General features: G+C 39.2%; 2 protein-coding genes and 1 long non-coding RNA gene across 7 annotated transcripts in view; 2 read left to right on the top strand and 1 right to left on the bottom strand.

Annotated features, from left to right (window-relative positions):
• Positions 1 to 3: 3 nt before the first annotated feature.
• ncln (nicalin) lies at positions 4 to 15,259 on the bottom strand. 4 transcript variants are annotated; one of them, XM_088077761.1, is made up of 16 exons: positions 14,822 to 15,259; positions 12,951 to 13,141; positions 11,851 to 11,995; positions 11,592 to 11,686; positions 9,606 to 9,686; positions 9,240 to 9,343; positions 8,517 to 8,605; positions 7,821 to 7,960; positions 7,251 to 7,477; positions 6,648 to 6,735; positions 6,517 to 6,555; positions 6,108 to 6,271; positions 3,666 to 3,719; positions 3,299 to 3,377; positions 2,680 to 2,743; positions 4 to 1,587 (listed from the first exon to the last, which is right to left on the bottom strand). In XM_088077761.1, the coding sequence occupies exons 1-15, from the start codon at positions 14,994 to 14,996 to the stop codon at positions 2,681 to 2,683; spliced, it is 1,734 nt and encodes a 577-aa protein (XP_087933887.1). In that variant the 5' UTR covers positions 14,997 to 15,259; the 3' UTR covers positions 4 to 1,587; position 2,680. The 4 variants fall into 4 exon arrangements, with proteins under 4 accessions (XP_087933887.1, XP_042372709.2, XP_087933888.1 ...); XM_042516775.2 differs by having other exon boundaries at positions 4 to 2,743; positions 6,108 to 6,268; positions 14,822 to 15,138; XM_088077762.1 differs by having other exon boundaries at positions 4 to 2,743; positions 7,299 to 7,477; positions 14,822 to 15,138.
• LOC148189573 (uncharacterized) lies at positions 4,287 to 11,563 on the top strand. 2 transcript variants are annotated; one of them, XR_015776629.1, is made up of 4 exons: positions 4,287 to 5,039; positions 7,229 to 7,459; positions 9,261 to 9,364; positions 11,120 to 11,563. It is a non-coding gene; the product is annotated as an uncharacterized LOC148189573 (long non-coding RNA). The 2 variants fall into 2 exon arrangements; XR_015776630.1 differs by lacking the exons at positions 4,287 to 5,039; positions 7,229 to 7,459 and adding an exon at positions 7,812 to 7,965.
• Positions 15,260 to 16,072: 813 nt separating the features above from the next.
• The window catches only part of LOC121941240 (uncharacterized), a 39,407-nt gene continuing 38,359 nt past the window's right edge, over positions 16,073 to 17,120 (top strand). The window contains exon 1 of the mRNA XM_088077760.1: positions 16,073 to 16,453. Coding sequence (XP_087933886.1) covers positions 16,365 to 16,453 — 89 coding nt within the window. The 5' untranslated portion in view covers positions 16,073 to 16,364. The remainder of the gene's footprint in view (positions 16,454 to 17,120) is intronic.

Here is a 17,120-nt window from a genome sequence, read left to right as displayed (position 1 = left end):
TGGTCCTCGTGCTTTCTTTTAATTTATTTATTTCTTAAATCACAACTGATATCATTTTCATTGCAAAGATCAAGTGTTGTGGATGAGGTGAAACAGAGTTCAGACCAGAGAAGAGTTCACTTCAGTGCACAAATGAAACCTGCTTCAATAAATAAAAAACAAATCATATGTACCACACAGTATTTCCCTCATGTTCGTAAATGATAAAAATCCTGTCATTGTTAGCATGGCGACAGGGGGAAGGGGCACAGGTCATGCAGTTACACGTGGAAAATACAAAAAGGCAAATAAACACCATTCACCCACAACAGGGCAACACCAGGGCAGAGAAAAGGTCAAAGAAACACTGCAGTATTCATTTTACACACACCAATATCTTATAAAAATTATTTTTTAGAGGTGTGTTTAAGATATTTGTCCCCATTTAAGTCCAACACCCTTTGTGTTATTGCCTATTTTAAGACATCCAGTGTACAAATACTGCAGCGCTGGCTTGACCAAAACCTTTAAAAGTTTCTGATAAAGTCAAATCACATCGTGGCTACGTTCAGCAAAACATCCAATTCAGCATGTTTCCTACTGATAAAAAAAAGCTGTAAAAGGCTTGTTTTTATCTCGTCATGTGTGGCACCTAACACACGTGCTGTGATAAGACAAACATGTTTGTTGCATGTGACTTTTTTTTGTTGTTGTTTTTTGAAAAATGAGCTTTCACGTGATTTAACTTCATCGGCATAACTTTTTTTCAGGATAATAAAAAAAGACATCAGCACGTCACGTCAAACAGCAAACAAATCTTGACTACAAAAAATGTGACAAATTAAGGGAAACATCAGGGTGTAATCTGCTTTAAATTTTTATGACAATATATATTAAAGGGGGTGGTTAATACATACATTAATAATTTGGCAAGGATTTTTTTTCCCCATTCATCTGAATGTTTCTTTTAATTCACTACCAAGGCAAAGGAATCAGGATAATCTAAACACTACTTCACATTTTATTCAAGCAACTCGTCCCCTCTGTGAAAGATATCTGTGGAGTCATTTTCACTGAGCATTAAGAGGACAAATTCAGATTTTTTCCAAGTCTGTCTCAATACAATACTCACACGCCTTTATTGATTTATCGCCAAAAAAAATCAATTGCTTAATGTATAATCGCTTCAGCCTTTAAAGGACCACTGTGTAAGATTTAGGGGGTTAATTTGGGATAAATGGATTATAATATTTGTATGTTTTTATGAATGTATGATCATCGTAAAGAATTGTGTTTTTGTTACCTATGCTATGTTTCTATAGTAGCCCAGAAGCTCTAAAAGCTCTAAAAAGGGCTTTTTGTGTTGAAATGTTACTTGAAGGCCAATTTAAAGAGGGAGCAAAGGGGGATTCAGTATTCAGTAACTATATGCCAATAAATCCGACACACTGGTCCTCTATAACAGCGTTTCCCAAACCTCTTCTCGAGTACCACTTCTGCAAGTTTTGGATCTCTCTCTGCTCCGACACAGCTGATTCAAATGATCAGCTCGTTACGAACTCCCCGAGCTGCTTGATGACGAGCTGATCGCTTAAGTCAGCTGTGTTGCTGCGGAAAGAGATCAAAACATGCAAGTGAAACTTCAGGAGAGGTTTGGGAAACACTAAGTCATTTGGCATAAATGCAAAACATCTGCTGGTTCAAGTTTGTTTTTTTATGTGATGTGTTAACTTTCTATGTTTTGTATTGTTGTAAACTTATATTTTGCCTTTTTCTTTAGTCGTCTGACAGTAAATGCAATTTGAAGATGTCATCTTGGAATCTGACAGCGTTCATTTTTCACCATTGCCTGACATTTTATTGTAAAAGCGATTGATTAGTGATAAATCTAATCAACAGATCGGTCGATCGTGACAGAAGATTAGCTGCAGCCCTGAAGAGATGGAAGACACATTTCTCTGCATTATGTGATGTATCATTAAGTTATTTTGAGGCTTAAATGAGGCCAAATGGTTATCTTCTAATGTTAATCTTTCCAGTTTGACACAAAGAAAACACATTAAGATCTTCAGCTGAATATTGGGTGTTTTGCACTGAGTGCTGTCATTGTCAGCGTGAAGAGAAAAAACTATTACAATAAATAAGAACTCTGTAAACGTCTTTATAAAGTGTGAGTGTTGTATTTGAGGCAGATTTTAAAAAAAAAAAACCTGTCCTTTCACAACAGATCTTGACAAACACACGTCAGTTTGGCAGAATAATCACTCGTTCAGTATACTGAGAGGAGGACTGAGGAGGCGACATCGGTGGAACAGCGACATCAGAAACTTAATCTTTTCTAGGTCTCAGAGGTGTGGACATAACGCTTTATATCCCTAACAGGTGTTAAATAATCGAATATTTCCATCATGAGGGATTATTCTAAATGAATGACAAGACATCTGTGTTCGTGAAGACAGGGGGAGTGAAAAATGATTCCTGATTATTCCGGCCCAAGAGACCAAATGGATTAAGTTGGCAGCAGGACAGGATCTGACATCATAGTTTGTGGAGCGGGGTGAAACAAATGGAAGTGATTCTGCTGGTTTGGAAACCATCATGTGAACAGCAGCTCGACCCAGCTTCTGCGTTCTTACTGGTTAAAGTTTTTGGATTTGAGGGACAGGGTGGGATTTGGGAAAAAAAATTGTTGTTCTGCACCTTAATGGGCCTTCGCCTTGGGTTGGGTGATTCTACGGACAACACTGTACAGGACTCCGAAGTTCTGTGGGGAAAAAAGGAGCACAAGACAAGAGTTTATTTCATGTGTCTAGACAAGATGACCCAAAAAACACCAGAACGCAAAACCTTTTTTTCAGATGTGGATTACAAATAATGCTGACATCGTCTTTCAGTAAAAATCACTTGTTTCCGGGCTTTTAAACAAAGATCTCAGTGAGGAAACAATCACTTCAGCTCTACTCAAACACAACACAAACAGCCACAATGCTGGCATGACATTTGTCATCTGGTGAGTGAGAACAAGCATCGAGTTGAAAAGTGTCATTACAAAGAAAAGTGGGGTTTTTTTTTTATATCTCTCTCACAGGCTGCACCAGTGATTGATTTTTAAACTCAATGTCACTGAGGCCTTGATTAACAGCTGTGAGCACAGCTTGGCTCCTAACAACTGAAGCCTGTTATGAATATCCTTTATTAATTTTAAGATTTACTACAATGCAGTAATAATGCCTTAAAGTGGCTTACCACACAATGCATTTAATTTAATGCAACGTGGTGCAGGTCTAAAACAGGCTGCTGCTTTCACACAGTGACTTACCTGGATAGCAAGATACATCATCCCTAAGTAGGCTGCAATGCAGACAGCCAGCAGCAAGTCAAAAATAGCAGGCTTCACTCTGAAATGTAGAGAGGGAGAGAGATAGAGTTACAGAGAGTGATTTCTGAAGGAGAAACAGTCAAAATGTATCTTTGACATAATGATGTGGTGGCTGTTTTCAGTGTTTTGGATTTGGTCCATACTAGTAAAAGATAAAAGTCTGAAATACAGCGACCTGAGGACTAATTAAAAGCAGATGAGACTTTACAGACAGTTGTGAGCTGAAGAGCTTTTACAAAGCTACAGTAAATCAGCGTGAACGGCACTAATGCGGCTCAAAGGAAGAGAGATGCTCATTACAGCATACCTGTAAGCATTCATAGTCTGCTTCAGCTGGTCGTAGAATACAAACTCTGGATCCCTGCAGAGGAGAGGATTAACAGCTGTCACTTTGATATCATGACACAAAAAACAGAGAGAATGCACGTATACATAAGATCTGCTTTTTCTGGAAATATATAATAAAATGTATATTACAGTATACAGGAAAGACTTGCTTGAATTATTGGGGTGATACATTTTGGGCATTTAAGTGTGCATTTAAATTGTGATGTCACTGATTGAATTCATGATGATGACATGTTTTTCGGCTTTAACTTTTTGTTATGATGTAAATGTTGACTGCACAGTGTAATGGCTACAGAATAATGACACCATTGGTGACTGGTTCACTATGCAATTCTGTCTGCCATCAAATACAATCTCCTGAGAATATGAAGGCTCAATTTACAGCTCAGATTGTGCAACAAAAACAGGAAAGCAAAACAGCTCTTCAGTTTTCCCAAATAGCTATCAGTAGCTATCCCCGGTTAGAAAAGAGCATCAACGTGAGTTGTTTTTGTTACCATCTCCAGTAATGGAAATGTCAGATGGTAGGACAACCAAAGTAAACAATACTAGCTTGGTCTATTAACTAATATTGACTCACATGTAGTGGAGGACTATTTATCCGCTCTCACAAGTGGACCCTCCATAATTTGGAGACATAATTTGTACTTTTTAAATAAAAAAGTAGTGCTGTCAGGTGTATTATACAAGTTAGTTCCAACCAAGCAGTTTGATTGGTCAAGAGGCATTCAATACGCAGTGAGACTTTTAACTCCTCATGTATCACTCCGCTTTACAGCTGTTCTAAATCAGTAATTAGGCACTATCAGTCGGTAGTTAGTTACTGCAGATTATAGTGTAAGAGGCTGCTCATAGGCCTGCTGTATGTCCCTCCTGAGTTGCCCTATGGCAGGAAAACTCTTTTTGGGCCTGGTGCTTGTGCAGGAGGCAGCGGTTGGTGTTGGAGCTGTGGCACCTTTTTTTCGTCCGGTTTATTGTTTTATTAGCCATGTGAACCCAGGACGCTCGGTTATATTGCGGTGAGGTGATATTACCGCGGTGAGGGCTTCTTCTGTGGAGGTGTGGAGCCGTTAGCCGTGCTGTTGTTTTTAGCTTAGCTGCCTCAGTATAGCTAGCTGGCTAATTCCCGCACGGTGCTTCAAGACTGCGCGGTACTAAATTAGGAGCATATGGCGCGGAGAGGAGACGCATTTTACACCCGGCATGAGGATATTTGAGTTTCGCTCGCCCGGCAGGGACTCGTGACCTGCCCTCTCCATTCAGCGGGGTGAGGCAGCTGGGGCTGGCTGTCAAAGTGAGTGCGGGAGGCGGCGGAGACAGCAGCTATGAGCCGGTAAGTACTCTTCCTACTCGCTTCAGGCATACACAGTTTATTTCCCTGGAAACGCTCAGATAATTGTACATGATACTAAGCAGCTAGTCTGCACATAAAGTTTAGACTTAACTTACACTAAGTAGCCAGTTGCAGGAAAAAAAGTGTTTCTAGGCGACAGCTGTCAGTTGCAGCCGTTGCGGAACTATTTGTGTCGGCGGAGCCATAAAACAGATTAACAAGCAAATCATAATCTGTTGCCGCGTATTATTAACTAATATATGACGCTTGTTGAACTGTTGCATAAAAGCAATAGTACAATTGATTAAATACTGTATACAGGAAAGACTTGTTTAAATTATTGGGGCTATAGGTTTTGGGCATTTTTAAGTGTGTAAATTGTGACGTCAATGATGATTTACAGAAAGCTGACTGCTGTTACAGTCAAATTTGATCTTTATGGTTTTCCTAAAGTGAAGTTTTTTGGCATAAACTTTTTATTATGAAGTAAAGTATAGTATAGAATCGGCGACTGATTCCTTATAAACCTCACTTTAACTATGCAATTCTGTGTGCCATCAAATACAATCTCCTGAGAATATGAAGGCTAAATTTACAGCTCATAGTTAGTGCACCAACCACTGTGCACCCAAAACTGGAAAGCAAAACAATGCTTTTCTTATCCCAAGTAGCTTTCAGTAGCTATGCCCAGTTACAAAAGAGCATCAATGTAAAGTTTTTGTATTTACGATCTCCAGCAATGGAAATTGCAGATAGTGGGACAACGTCTACACTGGTCTAATAACACAAGATTGACTCACAGATAATAGAGGAATCCTTAACCAAAACAAGTGGAACCTCCATTATTTGGCAACATAATTTGTCTGTGTCAGATTTTAAGTATCTGCAGTGAAGTAGTGCTGTCAGATGTGTTACATCAGATGGAAAAAATGGGCTAATAAAAGGAGAAGCACTGCACAGAGGTTTTTGCTTAGTGATGTATTTCCCAGCTTTTTCTTTTTTAGCTGTATAATTATTCTTCACAAAAGTGCATTATTCTTTTCTGTCAGCCTCTATACTTTTCTTTACCTTTTGTCAGCTTTGACGTAGTGTCTCTTGACATCCTTGAGGTAGTGTCCAAGGTGATACTCTAGAGTGGACACCACACTACTGTCTTTGTCCACCAGCTGAGCAGCTCGCGGCTGCGCTGTGAGCCAGTCCACCACCGCTGATAGCTGCTCTTCCTGCACCTGCTGGGGCAGCAAAAAAACTGCATTACAACAAAGGCGTATGTAACCCAGGTTAAAAAGCATTGAAAGCAAATTTTAATTTCAAATTTTACTAAAACTGCAATTTTAGATGATAAAATTCTAAATTGTTGGAATTTCAACACAAATTCTGCCCTGATCAAAACACTTAAAAATAACAGACAATTGTTGCTACTATGGTTTCTCTTAGAGATCTGTTACCACTGTGCCCTCACAGTTTAGCGACTTACCATCTGTTCAGTGAAGATCTGCAGGTCCCCAGGAGCCCCCTGCGCAGCCGAGTACACAAACAACAAAGATGTCACATCACAGGCAGAAAGCAGACGCAGTATCAAAAAATTCTCTCCATCTGTGCGTTTACCTTCTCTGTGAGGTTGTAGATGACCCGGGCAAGTGCCTCTGCTACCAGCTTGGTGTTCCTGCCGAGTTTCTTCACATCTACATGAGGCCTGTGAGACACAAACACGAGTGTGCAGACAGTTAGAGACGGGGGAAAATGTCAAAACATAAAAAAGAAAGACCCTCTGCTGGAAGAAAGAGAGGAGAAAGTAATTACAGAGCATCCATTTCCACACAGGTGGCAGGCAGAAAGTTTGAGAAAAGAAAGTGTGCAAATATTATATCCACCAATAGGTCAAGGATGAAATTGTAACACACAACAGATAAATGGTTTACCAACAGAGAGTCAGGAGATGGATGGCTACAGCAGCAGTATAAGATTAGGAAAAGGAGAGAGGAAATGAGAGAACTAAGGGTGTTACTGCTACACTTTGACTGTCACAAATGATGTAAAATATGAAGTGGCCGTGCCCTCGAAACACTCAGTCTTTCCATGGAAGGTGAACAAGGGGCTTGACAGCAACAACACCTATGACATGAATGCACGAATGAATGAAAATAACTGGCAGCTAGAATGAAAGCTCTTTTCTTTCGCTGATTCAGAGACTTGCAGTAATGAACCCACCCAGCAGGGGGCTCTCCCGCTCCGTGGCGAGAGGAGGGGGACACTGACCGCACGTCCATGATGCTGGAGCGCTGAGCCAGGCGATGGGACGGCAGGTGGGACAACGTGAAGGCCGGCAGCCGGCGAATCCCAAAGCGCTCGTGCTCCCAGGCCAGCATGTCGTCGGCCAGGTTGATTTTCTTGTGGACCATGGAGAACTTGACCTCTGGGTACTGGCTTGCAACCACCTGAGAAAATGAGAAAGTTAATCCTAAATAATAGCCTATAATATAACATATAATCTGCATTCAACAAGAAAAGTAGAGAAACTGATTTAAACTGCTTGTATCAGGAAAAAAATGGATGTAGGTTCCAGACGCGTTTGAACTAACTATTTTTACCACTCTGTACACATCAGTGGTTTCATTAATACAAAACTTCAAGTCTGAACACACAAATTGATTTAGGGTAAAGCTGCACATTTGCTCTGGTTCACAAGTCACATGAGTCACATGACTTCGGAAATATTTTTACTCAATGACAGATAAATGGAAAATGAAGCTGAGGTGTGTGAAATCTTGTTGTTCTTACCATCTCCAGCTCCTTAAGCAGAGAATACTGAGGAGTTCCCTCTTTCGGAGGTTTGGACACATGGAGGTGCAGAGAGTCTCCGTTCCCCAGAGTGTCCAGACACAACACAAAGGCTACATTGTCCTGCAGCAAACTGGAGTCTGCAGTGAGAGGGAAAGGTTATATGTTCAGACTGATTTAGTTATAAATTGGTCATAACTTGTACTTGATTTTGCATTTAACTTTTTGTACATACAAATAATTGTCTTTATTCAGGTTTTGAGTATTGTATTACAAATTGTAGCCCAAAAACATGCCAAAAAAACAAACAAAAATCAAGATTATTTTGACAAATATTGAGATTGCAGTATGAGTCGCAATTTAAGTGGGAGTGGTAATTTTTGCATTTCATTTTCCCTGAAAAATATGAGGATGGGGTTTGTACCAAACAAGCACCATTTCCTTACGTCTGGAATATGATTTGTAGGCCGGGGCCTCTCTGTAGTACCAAAATGCTTCATTAATAGTAGCATGTTTTAATTTTTAAATTAATTTGACCTTCATCAAGAAATTGCAGTTTCTGTGATTTGAATATTGCACTGTATTGCAATTTCAATAATATATTTATTAATAGTGCAACCCTAAGATGTATAATAAAACAAATCAGGCTGCTTGAATTGTTCTTTTTTTGTGAACACAGTATGATCTGAACAGTACCTGTATGGTCCAGATTGTCCTCCAGCCAGCGTTTGGTGCCCTGGTAGTTAAATTTTCCTCCACCAGAAACAAAGAACAGCAGGTTGTACCTGAACACACGACGTGATTCACAAATGAGTCAAATATTCAAAAGAAATCTGCAGAGGGAACCTGATGAAGGGGGATGTGTGATGGTACAACAAGAGACTAGAGTTGACATGAGGGATTATCAGAGCCTGTAGGACATAAATCACAAGGCGCATCTTAAAATGACGGACAAATCAAGTGAGTAGTGACTGAATCTACAGACAACTTTGTCCTCCACAGAGCATTTTCCACTCAGCTACTCTTAAGTACATTTAGAGATAAGAATGAACATGTACCATATTATTGATCGCTTTAAGTGTTTATCAAAATCTGATGTGATTCTTACTGCCTGCAGAGTGCACACATAATGTTCAATATAGTTCTCAAAGAGCATTTGCAGCAGGATACTAACCATAACACCATAATAACTGTGATAGACATAACAAAAGACTTTAACTTATGTTCAGGTGAACTACTGAGGTCAGCAATTAATACTTCATCATGTGTACTATGCATGAAGTGAATGTGCAGCTTAGAGCTTCACTGAATGTGTAAAATAATCTGAAATTGTTGTTTTTGTGCAGCTAAAATGGTTAAAAACTGCTATTTGAGGCTGATAAGACACAAATGATCTAAATGTGAGTCATCATTACTCACCCAGCGTGTGTCCTCTTGTAGGTGTAAAGTTTTGAGAAGAGGCGAGCCAGCTCCAGTAACATGGACACCCCGCTGCCGTTTGAGTCTGCCCCGTACGACAGCCACTGGACACAACAACAAACACAGTAAGATTAGTTTTCTGGCCTGCTCTTCTTATAGACAATACTGTTGCTTAACTGTGTTATTTCATGAACTACTGTATAAAGTTTTAAAGAGACACCTTGTCTGACTGATCAACTTGGAGACTAAATTTAACAAAAATCCTACCGATATTTGCTGAGAAAATATTTCTTGAGCTAATAAATTCTCTGTACGTTTTGAAAGAGTCAGTGTTAATTTGTAAGCAAAAAGAAGCAGTAAACATACTGGAGCAACACCAAAGGAGTCGTAGTGAGCGACCACAACAATCGTGGGGAGGTCCTCTCCTCCAACTCCAGCCAGACGACCCTGGTAAATAGAAACAGAGTCATTAGAGAGGTGAAATAAAACACAAGCAGCTTATCTAAAGCATGAGATTCAGCTGAACCGATGGCACTGTGCGTATTAAACTGTCAGACTGGCAGCGTGACTGTGCAAAGTTGCTCTGGGTTAGTCACAGTCGACCTCCTGTCCACAGACCTCTGAGTCTCCTAATCCTCTGCAGTGTGACTAAACCACTTCCTTCTGCTTTTAACACAAAGCTCAGATTAGAAAGTCCTGAACTAACACTTCACTCCTCTGTTTTGCACCTGTTCAGGCTCAAACTGTGTGATGTAAAAGTATCTTTTTAAACAATGATCAAAGCATCCAAATCCCTTTATGAACGCTTAAGAAAAAGAAAAGAGACAGAAGTGCTGTGGCAATTGATTTTTTTATGAAGTCTGAATGAAAACAGTAGAAGAAAGACATCACATACTCTCACATTAAGCATTGATAACCTAGTAAAGGGTGGAGGATTCTTTTGACCTTGAAAGCAAAACTGAGAAAAAACTTAGCACCAAGCACATTTAAGCCCTGTCAGACTGCAGAGTGTGTGTAAATGTTATTAAGCACTCCAAAATATAGTATCCAGTCATTTCAAATCTTTCTTGAATTCAAAATTCCAGGCTTTCTGTCCACACAACCGTCTTTGTTATGGGATTTATGGCCACCCACGTGTGCAGAAAACACTCACTGGGCAGTAAGTCAGCAGAAAACATAACACCACCCAGGTCTAATAAGACAAGATTGACTCACAGCTTCAGGTAGCAGAGGACTGTCTTCTCTCACCCTCACAAGTGGATCCTCCAGAATTTGGGGACAGGGCTCATTTGAAACACTTGTCTTGCCAATGGACTTGGACTTGCATAGTGCTTTTCTAGTTGTTAGACAACTCAAACAATTCACACCACAAGTCACATTCACTCATTCACACACATATTTATTCACTCCTGGCTGAGGCTACAAGGTGCCACCTGCTACTCGAGCTGCCAACATTCTGATGAGTGGACGTCCCGCTCTGCTTCCTGAGCCACAGCTGTCCAAGCAATCCTAATTAAAGGCTTCGAAAAATACTTTTTTTGTAAAGTAATAGTACATTAACTGAACTAGAAAGTCACAATCAATGCCCCAATTTAGGTTATTAACCTTGGCAAAACATTGTGATTTGCCCCAGTTTGTGCCTTAATGCATTACCGTTAATTTTGAGTCACAGAGGCTTGACTTGAAAACTGGGTTAAAACTCTGCAGGGCAAAATCTTCTAAAAACCTGCCTTTCATTTACTAAAATACAGAAATGTAATATAATACTGAAGCTTTACCTAAATGAGAACAGAAGGATATTTTGAAAATGATTATCACCACTCCAGAAGCATATAACGGTGCACAAATTCAAATCAGTTGTTTGTTTTTCTGTGCTTCAGGCCTGTTGTCTGTGGGAGGAAACTGGATTGAGCACCCAGCGGGAAAACTACGCCAACTACAACTCGCACAGAGAGGACCAAGACTGAGGGGTAAATCCAGAGCGTTTTTGCTGTGAGTCAACAGTCCTAACCACGAAGCCAGCGCTCTGCCTGATGTTTCTGTAACATTATCCTGCAGCCCTCTGTCTACTGCTTCTGAGGTTTATTTCTGTGCAGAGAAAACTGCTAGAACTTTCTTTTTCCATTTCAATTTGGCTCTTCAAAAAATGCAATGAGTTTTTATATTTTCAGTATTTACCTGGTGTTTAGAATGCTGAAATGTGTGATTTGAAAAAAAACTGACACCTTGGAGAGCCCTCTAATCTTAAAAGTGACTAAATTTTGTTACGTGATTAAAGTGAAAAACACTTAACAAAGGTCTGTGTGTTTCAACCAGCAGATTAAGGTACAGTTGTCAGATTAAGTGTCTCACCTCTAGACTGGTGATGGCCCAGTCACTGATAGCTTTACTCTGTGCTCCACTGGTGACCATCTGGAAGCCGTTGGCTGTGGCCGTATGCAGCAACACTACAGAAATCAACAGAAAACATAATATAAAAGTTGGCTGACTTGTAATGTGTCCATCCTAAATTACTATTTCTTATTTGTACAGGAAAAGATTAATTTTTCATCATAATGTACATAAATTTCTAAGTATAGTGTCGACAGGTCCAGAGGGAGCGACTCTCTACCTTCGGCTGCTGATAAGGAGCCCTGTGAGGAGGAAGAGGTCAGGGTTTGGGTGTAGATGGACAGCAGCTCATCGTCCTCCATGGCAAAGTAGACGGGGACGATGGTCTCGGTGGCCAACATCTCCGGCTCCAGCTCCATGAACTGCTGCTCAGGACAAACAGAGGAGAACAGCGTGTTTAATAAGCTAAGTCACACAGCTCTGTTTGTTAGCGTGAAATTCTGATGGATTAAAGCTGAAAAGGGAAATCTGATTAATTTCTTCAACCCTGCAAGTTCAGCATTGTTCACATTTTGAGAGGAATGTAAGGGATGGGAGAGAGCTACAGCAGCGAATAGGAGATAAACTGAATAATAAATGAGCTTTTTGTCTCTATGATAATTCATCAAAAATGGAATTTTGTTACATAACCAAATGATTAACTCATCAAATGACTACTACTTCTGCTTCCCAGAAAGAACAATCTAATGATCCCACTCATGAAATTAGTTACAGTGTGCTTTTGTGAGATAAAAAACAATATTGGTGATGGGTTGGCTTGAAACTCTTTTTTTTTTTTTTTTTTTTTAGTTACACTAAGCTGGGAAAAGTTGAGTGGAAAAGCTTCAGAAAATAGTACTCCGGGATGGTCATGTTAAATCTGTTACGAGGTGGGACCTTGCTTGCCCTTTTGTTTTTTTCCCCCCACTGTTACGAGGCCCATGAGCAAGACACTAATCCATACAGAATCAACCCAAAACAGATAAGCTTTTAGTTAATTTGTGTGATTACGTAGCGCTGCACTTATCGGTTTTTGGAAGTTAACTTGAAGGGATTCTACTTGTGACTTGTACTATGCGCATCAACACTGTGCATGGCTTTATATTTTTTGTGCTGTATAGCTGTAGATCACATTCACTTAAATGTTGCATGACCGCCCTGATTTGCACAGGTGTCACAGGTTGCCCCTGCTACCAAATTCATCATTAAACAAAATCTCTTTTGGAGGTTTCTTTTGGATTTACATGAACACACAATCAGAGCATAAACAGTTAAGGATGAGGGGAACAAAATGAGAGACAGTATGAGACTGTGATTTGTGGCACTGAAATGTGCTGGTACCTGTACTATGTCCTGGGGCATAGCAGACATGTTCTTTGGCAGAATGATGACCACAGCTCCTGCTGACTGGCGCAGGGCTTTCTGGTACTCTTCATAGGAGAAGTCTGCGAGTCGCATGATAACGCAGCGACGACTTAGTACCTCTGCCTCCACAGTACGAGCCTCTGTATTCAGGATGGCATTCCTGGTGCCTGAGGGTGCAAGAGACACTGATCATCAATTGCAATACAATAATTAGTCTTTATGTCAACAGGAAAGGGCAGGAGTGACTTATGCAGCTATTTGACTAAATGAGCTGTCAAACACAGACTAAGTTGAATCAAATGCCACTGTACCAACAATCTGAAGCTGAGGCTGAGACAGTATACATCAAACCCTACCTGACAAGACATTAACATTAACAAAATAGCTGTTTGGTTGATCTCTTTGTCAAGTCTGGTAGCTTTAATTAGACATTACCACTTATCATACTTTTGAAAATGTTTTTTGTTAAACAATCAAATACAAAAAACAAAAAAGTAACATGAATTGCAAAAAAAGAAGTAAACAGAAATAGAAGTACCAGGGGATAGTGTGTGTGTGTATATGTGTATATATATATATATATATATACATATACAGAACCAGAAGACAATATTCATTCATACAAAAACATTTAAAAAGTGCACAAATTCATTATGTTAGCAGCCTTCTCATCTTTAGATTGTTTTCATGTGATGCTTGGTTTTATTTTCAAATGTAATACATGAGGGCTTAGAGTTATTTTAAGATGTGACGATATGAGATTTTGCCAAAAATAATTATAAATGATAATATTACTGCTATAAAAATTTGGTTCTACAGCCATTACATTTATTGAAACCAATCAAGACATTCTCTTTGTATAAAGTGAAATCAGTCAATATAGTGAAGCATCTGTAATGTTTTGCACTTAACTTTTTATTGTCAAAATGTTTCCTGACTATATCTGTAAAAGAAACCTCAGTGGGCTCTACTTACAAAGATATGCACTTTAACACATTAAACACATTAAAAACAGCAGCATTATTTTACAAAAAGGGATTTGAAGAGGGGAGTGTTGTGTCTGTTGCTAATCTGATGGCATGCTAATACTAGTGAGCATTAAATGTAAATACTTTACCTTTAAAAACCTAGATTAACATCAATTGTCTTGGTCTGTGTTCAGACAACTTTGAAAACTGAACTATTTTATTTGATTTTATTTAGATAAACATGGGGGAAATGGCAACAAGCAACTTGGCACAAATAACTTACAAATTGCAAGAAATTAGTAAAAGGTGACATGAAAATGAAAATTAGTTTAAGAAAAGGGAGAAAAATACAGAATAATGTCCGGAAAACATAATTTAGATTTGTTATAATTGCATTTTTTTCAGCAGACAAATGGTATATATATGTTTTCAATTTTTTTTTTTTTTTTTTTTTGGTAATTTTCTTCTAACTAGCAATTTCTTGCTGATTTGTTGGCCATGTCTTGTTAAGTATCTCATTGCCTTCTTCCTTTGTTTTTAGCGGAAATCAAACCGATTTACCCAGGTTTAAATGGTTACTTGAGGAGAAATGTACGTTAAAGTGACAATCAGATCTGATTTTAAGGATTAATGATCCTGATTTCTTGAAAATCAGCTAGTTCCTCTCTAGCTGGGCTAAGCTACATTAGCAGCTAGCCAGTTAGCGCTCCCCTGCATGCTGTCATTGAAATGTAAGTGCAGGTAACCTAACGTTAGCTGGAGGCGACATTGAGGCTTACTGAAGCTAGCTATTGGAGACCGATCGAGCTGCAGAAAAAGTCAATGTGGCGATGCTTACATTTCCTCCTCACAGAAAAAAGCGTCACCCAGCCGACTTACCGTAGGGCTGTCCCTGCAGGTCGTACTGCTGCATGCGGTACACCGTGAACTCATGTGCCGCCTCGGCCGGGAGCGGTGACACCAGGATCAACACCGCGGGGATAAACACAATGAAGGTGAGGGGAAACGAAGATTTGAACATGTTGTCAAACATTTCACTAGCCTCCTCGAACATCGTGGCGATTGTACTGAGCGCACAGCTAGAGATAGAAATGTTATTTTCAGCTGTCACCGCTCTGAGCACCTGACAGCCGGGGACCAGCTAACGGCTAACAGCGGCAGGTAATTCTGATCAGGCAAACAGCAGGACCACCAGTTACTCTAAAAGCAATATTATTGCCAGTTTTTTTTTTTTGGAAACAGAGCAATACGGTGTGGTGCGTGTTAAAAAAAAAAGTATACGTTTATTTAAAATAGTAATCTCATTATTCAGTCAAACTATGTTGAATTGAATCTCAACGGTCCTTCAGGGATCTTTTAGGACAGCTATGATTAAGGGCAGAGTGTTATTGACGACACTAGATGGCGCTGTAAACCACAACACATGACTATTATAGTATCCTAATGGTAATAAAGTCATTATTCCAAAAAATAGTTTTATTAGGTGGAAAATTGTGTATGGAGCATAACTTCTAGTCAAGAGGGAATTCTCTTTTTATTCCGTGTGATTCCAAGTTAATATTGTTAATGTTTTGTCAATTTTTGTCTTTATATCTTCTGTCTTTTCATGTTTTTTTTTTTGTCTTATTTCAGTTCTCCTGTTTTTAATAACTAATATGATTTTACCCTAAAATACAATCTGTTGGAATGGTAAAAGTAACACATTTTTGAACTATGTTGTGGTTATTATTATTATTATTATTATTATTATTATTATTAAATGGGGAAATTCTTTATCCATTAATAAAAGATTAAAAAAAAAGGTCCCCTCTCTGTCTTTTCTTGACTGATTTCAACTCAACACTTCCCTTTCTTGCTCTTACATATAATAAAAAGCAATAGCTTTTTATAATTACAAAAAAACGTATTTGCCCAATTAGATTGTAACCTTAGACTGTATATAAAGTCTTCAGTCTATGTAAATGTAATATAGATGGCTAGATAGATAGATAGATAGATAGATAGATAGATAGATAGATAGATAGATAGATAGATAGATAGATAGATAGATAGATAGATAGAAATCTTTAGTGTACCACACCGCCCCGGAGGCCGGTTGTGTGTCCCTCTGGGTTTGCCGTAAGGCAGGAAAAAACTAATGGGGGGAACTTCCACGCTTTTTCGGGCTCGTGCATGTGCCGGGGTTTTTGGTTAAAGACAGTAAAATGGCAGCAGTTGCTGTTTATTGTTTTATTAGTTGTCCAGTTAGGTGAACCCAGGACGCTCGGTTATATCGGTGGCAGCGGATATCTTCAACAAGCCGCAGTGAGGACTTTTTCTGTGGAGGTGTGGAGCCGTTAGCCGTGCTGTTGTTTTTAGCTTAGCTGCCTCAGTAAAGCTAGCTGGCTAATTCCCGCACGGTGCTTCAAGACTATGGACCACTATGTTACCAAGATGTGGCCTGGAGACTTTTAAACCCGGCGCAGGATGTTTCAGTGTTGCTTGCCTGGCAGAGACTGCAGCTCTGAGCCGGTAAGGTTTCTTCCTACTCACCCCAGACTTACCAAAACTTTGTCAAAATAAACTTGCAATTGGTCTGCCGTAAAATATAGACCTAGCTAACACGAAGTGGCAAGACAGTTTTCAAGAAAATGTTTATGTGTTTCTAGGCAAAAGTTGTTACTTTTAGCAGTTGTGGAACAATTTATAATTGCAGAGCCAAAAAAATAATTAAATGAACAATCAATCTCTGTGTATTGCTATTAACTAATAAATTATGCTTGTTGAATTGTTGTATAAAAGCAATATTATATGGAAACTAGTCCACTTGCCAACAAAACAGCACTTATGGATATGATTAGCTGGATGACTGAGAACCTTCATCAACATCATACTGGTGGTTGTGTTGTTGTACTGTAAATCATCACCACTGTGATATAAATAGATACTGATACATGATAAATACTAACTAATGGGCTTACACTTTGCTGTTGGTTGTTTTATCCTAAATTAGGCATTTTCTTATGTTTATGCTGCAAAAAATGTACTCTGAATAAATTTGTTCCATTAAAACAAAGTATATATCTAACCATAATCACAACTCAAACTCTATCACATATGGCATTAGTGACCACACCGAGGAAAATGGTTCGGCTGAGCTGCTGTTGTCCACCTCAGGATCTTACATTCGAGCAGACGC

The sequence above is a fragment of the Plectropomus leopardus genome, chromosome 5 (genome assembly GCF_026936395.1).
Source record: "Plectropomus leopardus strain MGB_pleo_1.0 chromosome 5, ASM2693639v1, whole genome shotgun sequence".
NCBI lineage: Eukaryota > Metazoa > Chordata > Actinopteri > Perciformes > Serranidae > Plectropomus > Plectropomus leopardus.
Note: the sequence above shows the minus strand (reverse complement) of the source record. Positions and strands in the feature narration are given on the sequence as shown.

Bases quoted from the DNA above. Each gene is read 5' to 3' on its own strand.
- ncln (XM_088077761.1), bottom strand. From the start codon at position 14,996: ATGTTCGAGGAGGCTAGTGAAATGTTTGACAACATGTTCAAATCTTCG. The intron at 8,606-9,239 runs GTGAGTAATGAT...TCGTGTGTTCAG, and splicing joins TACAAGAGGACACACGCTGG to GTACAACCTGCTGTTCTTTG. The intron at 7,478-7,820 runs GTAAGAACAACA...TCATTTTCTCAG, and splicing joins TGCTTAAGGAGCTGGAGATG to GTGGTTGCAAGCCAGTACCC.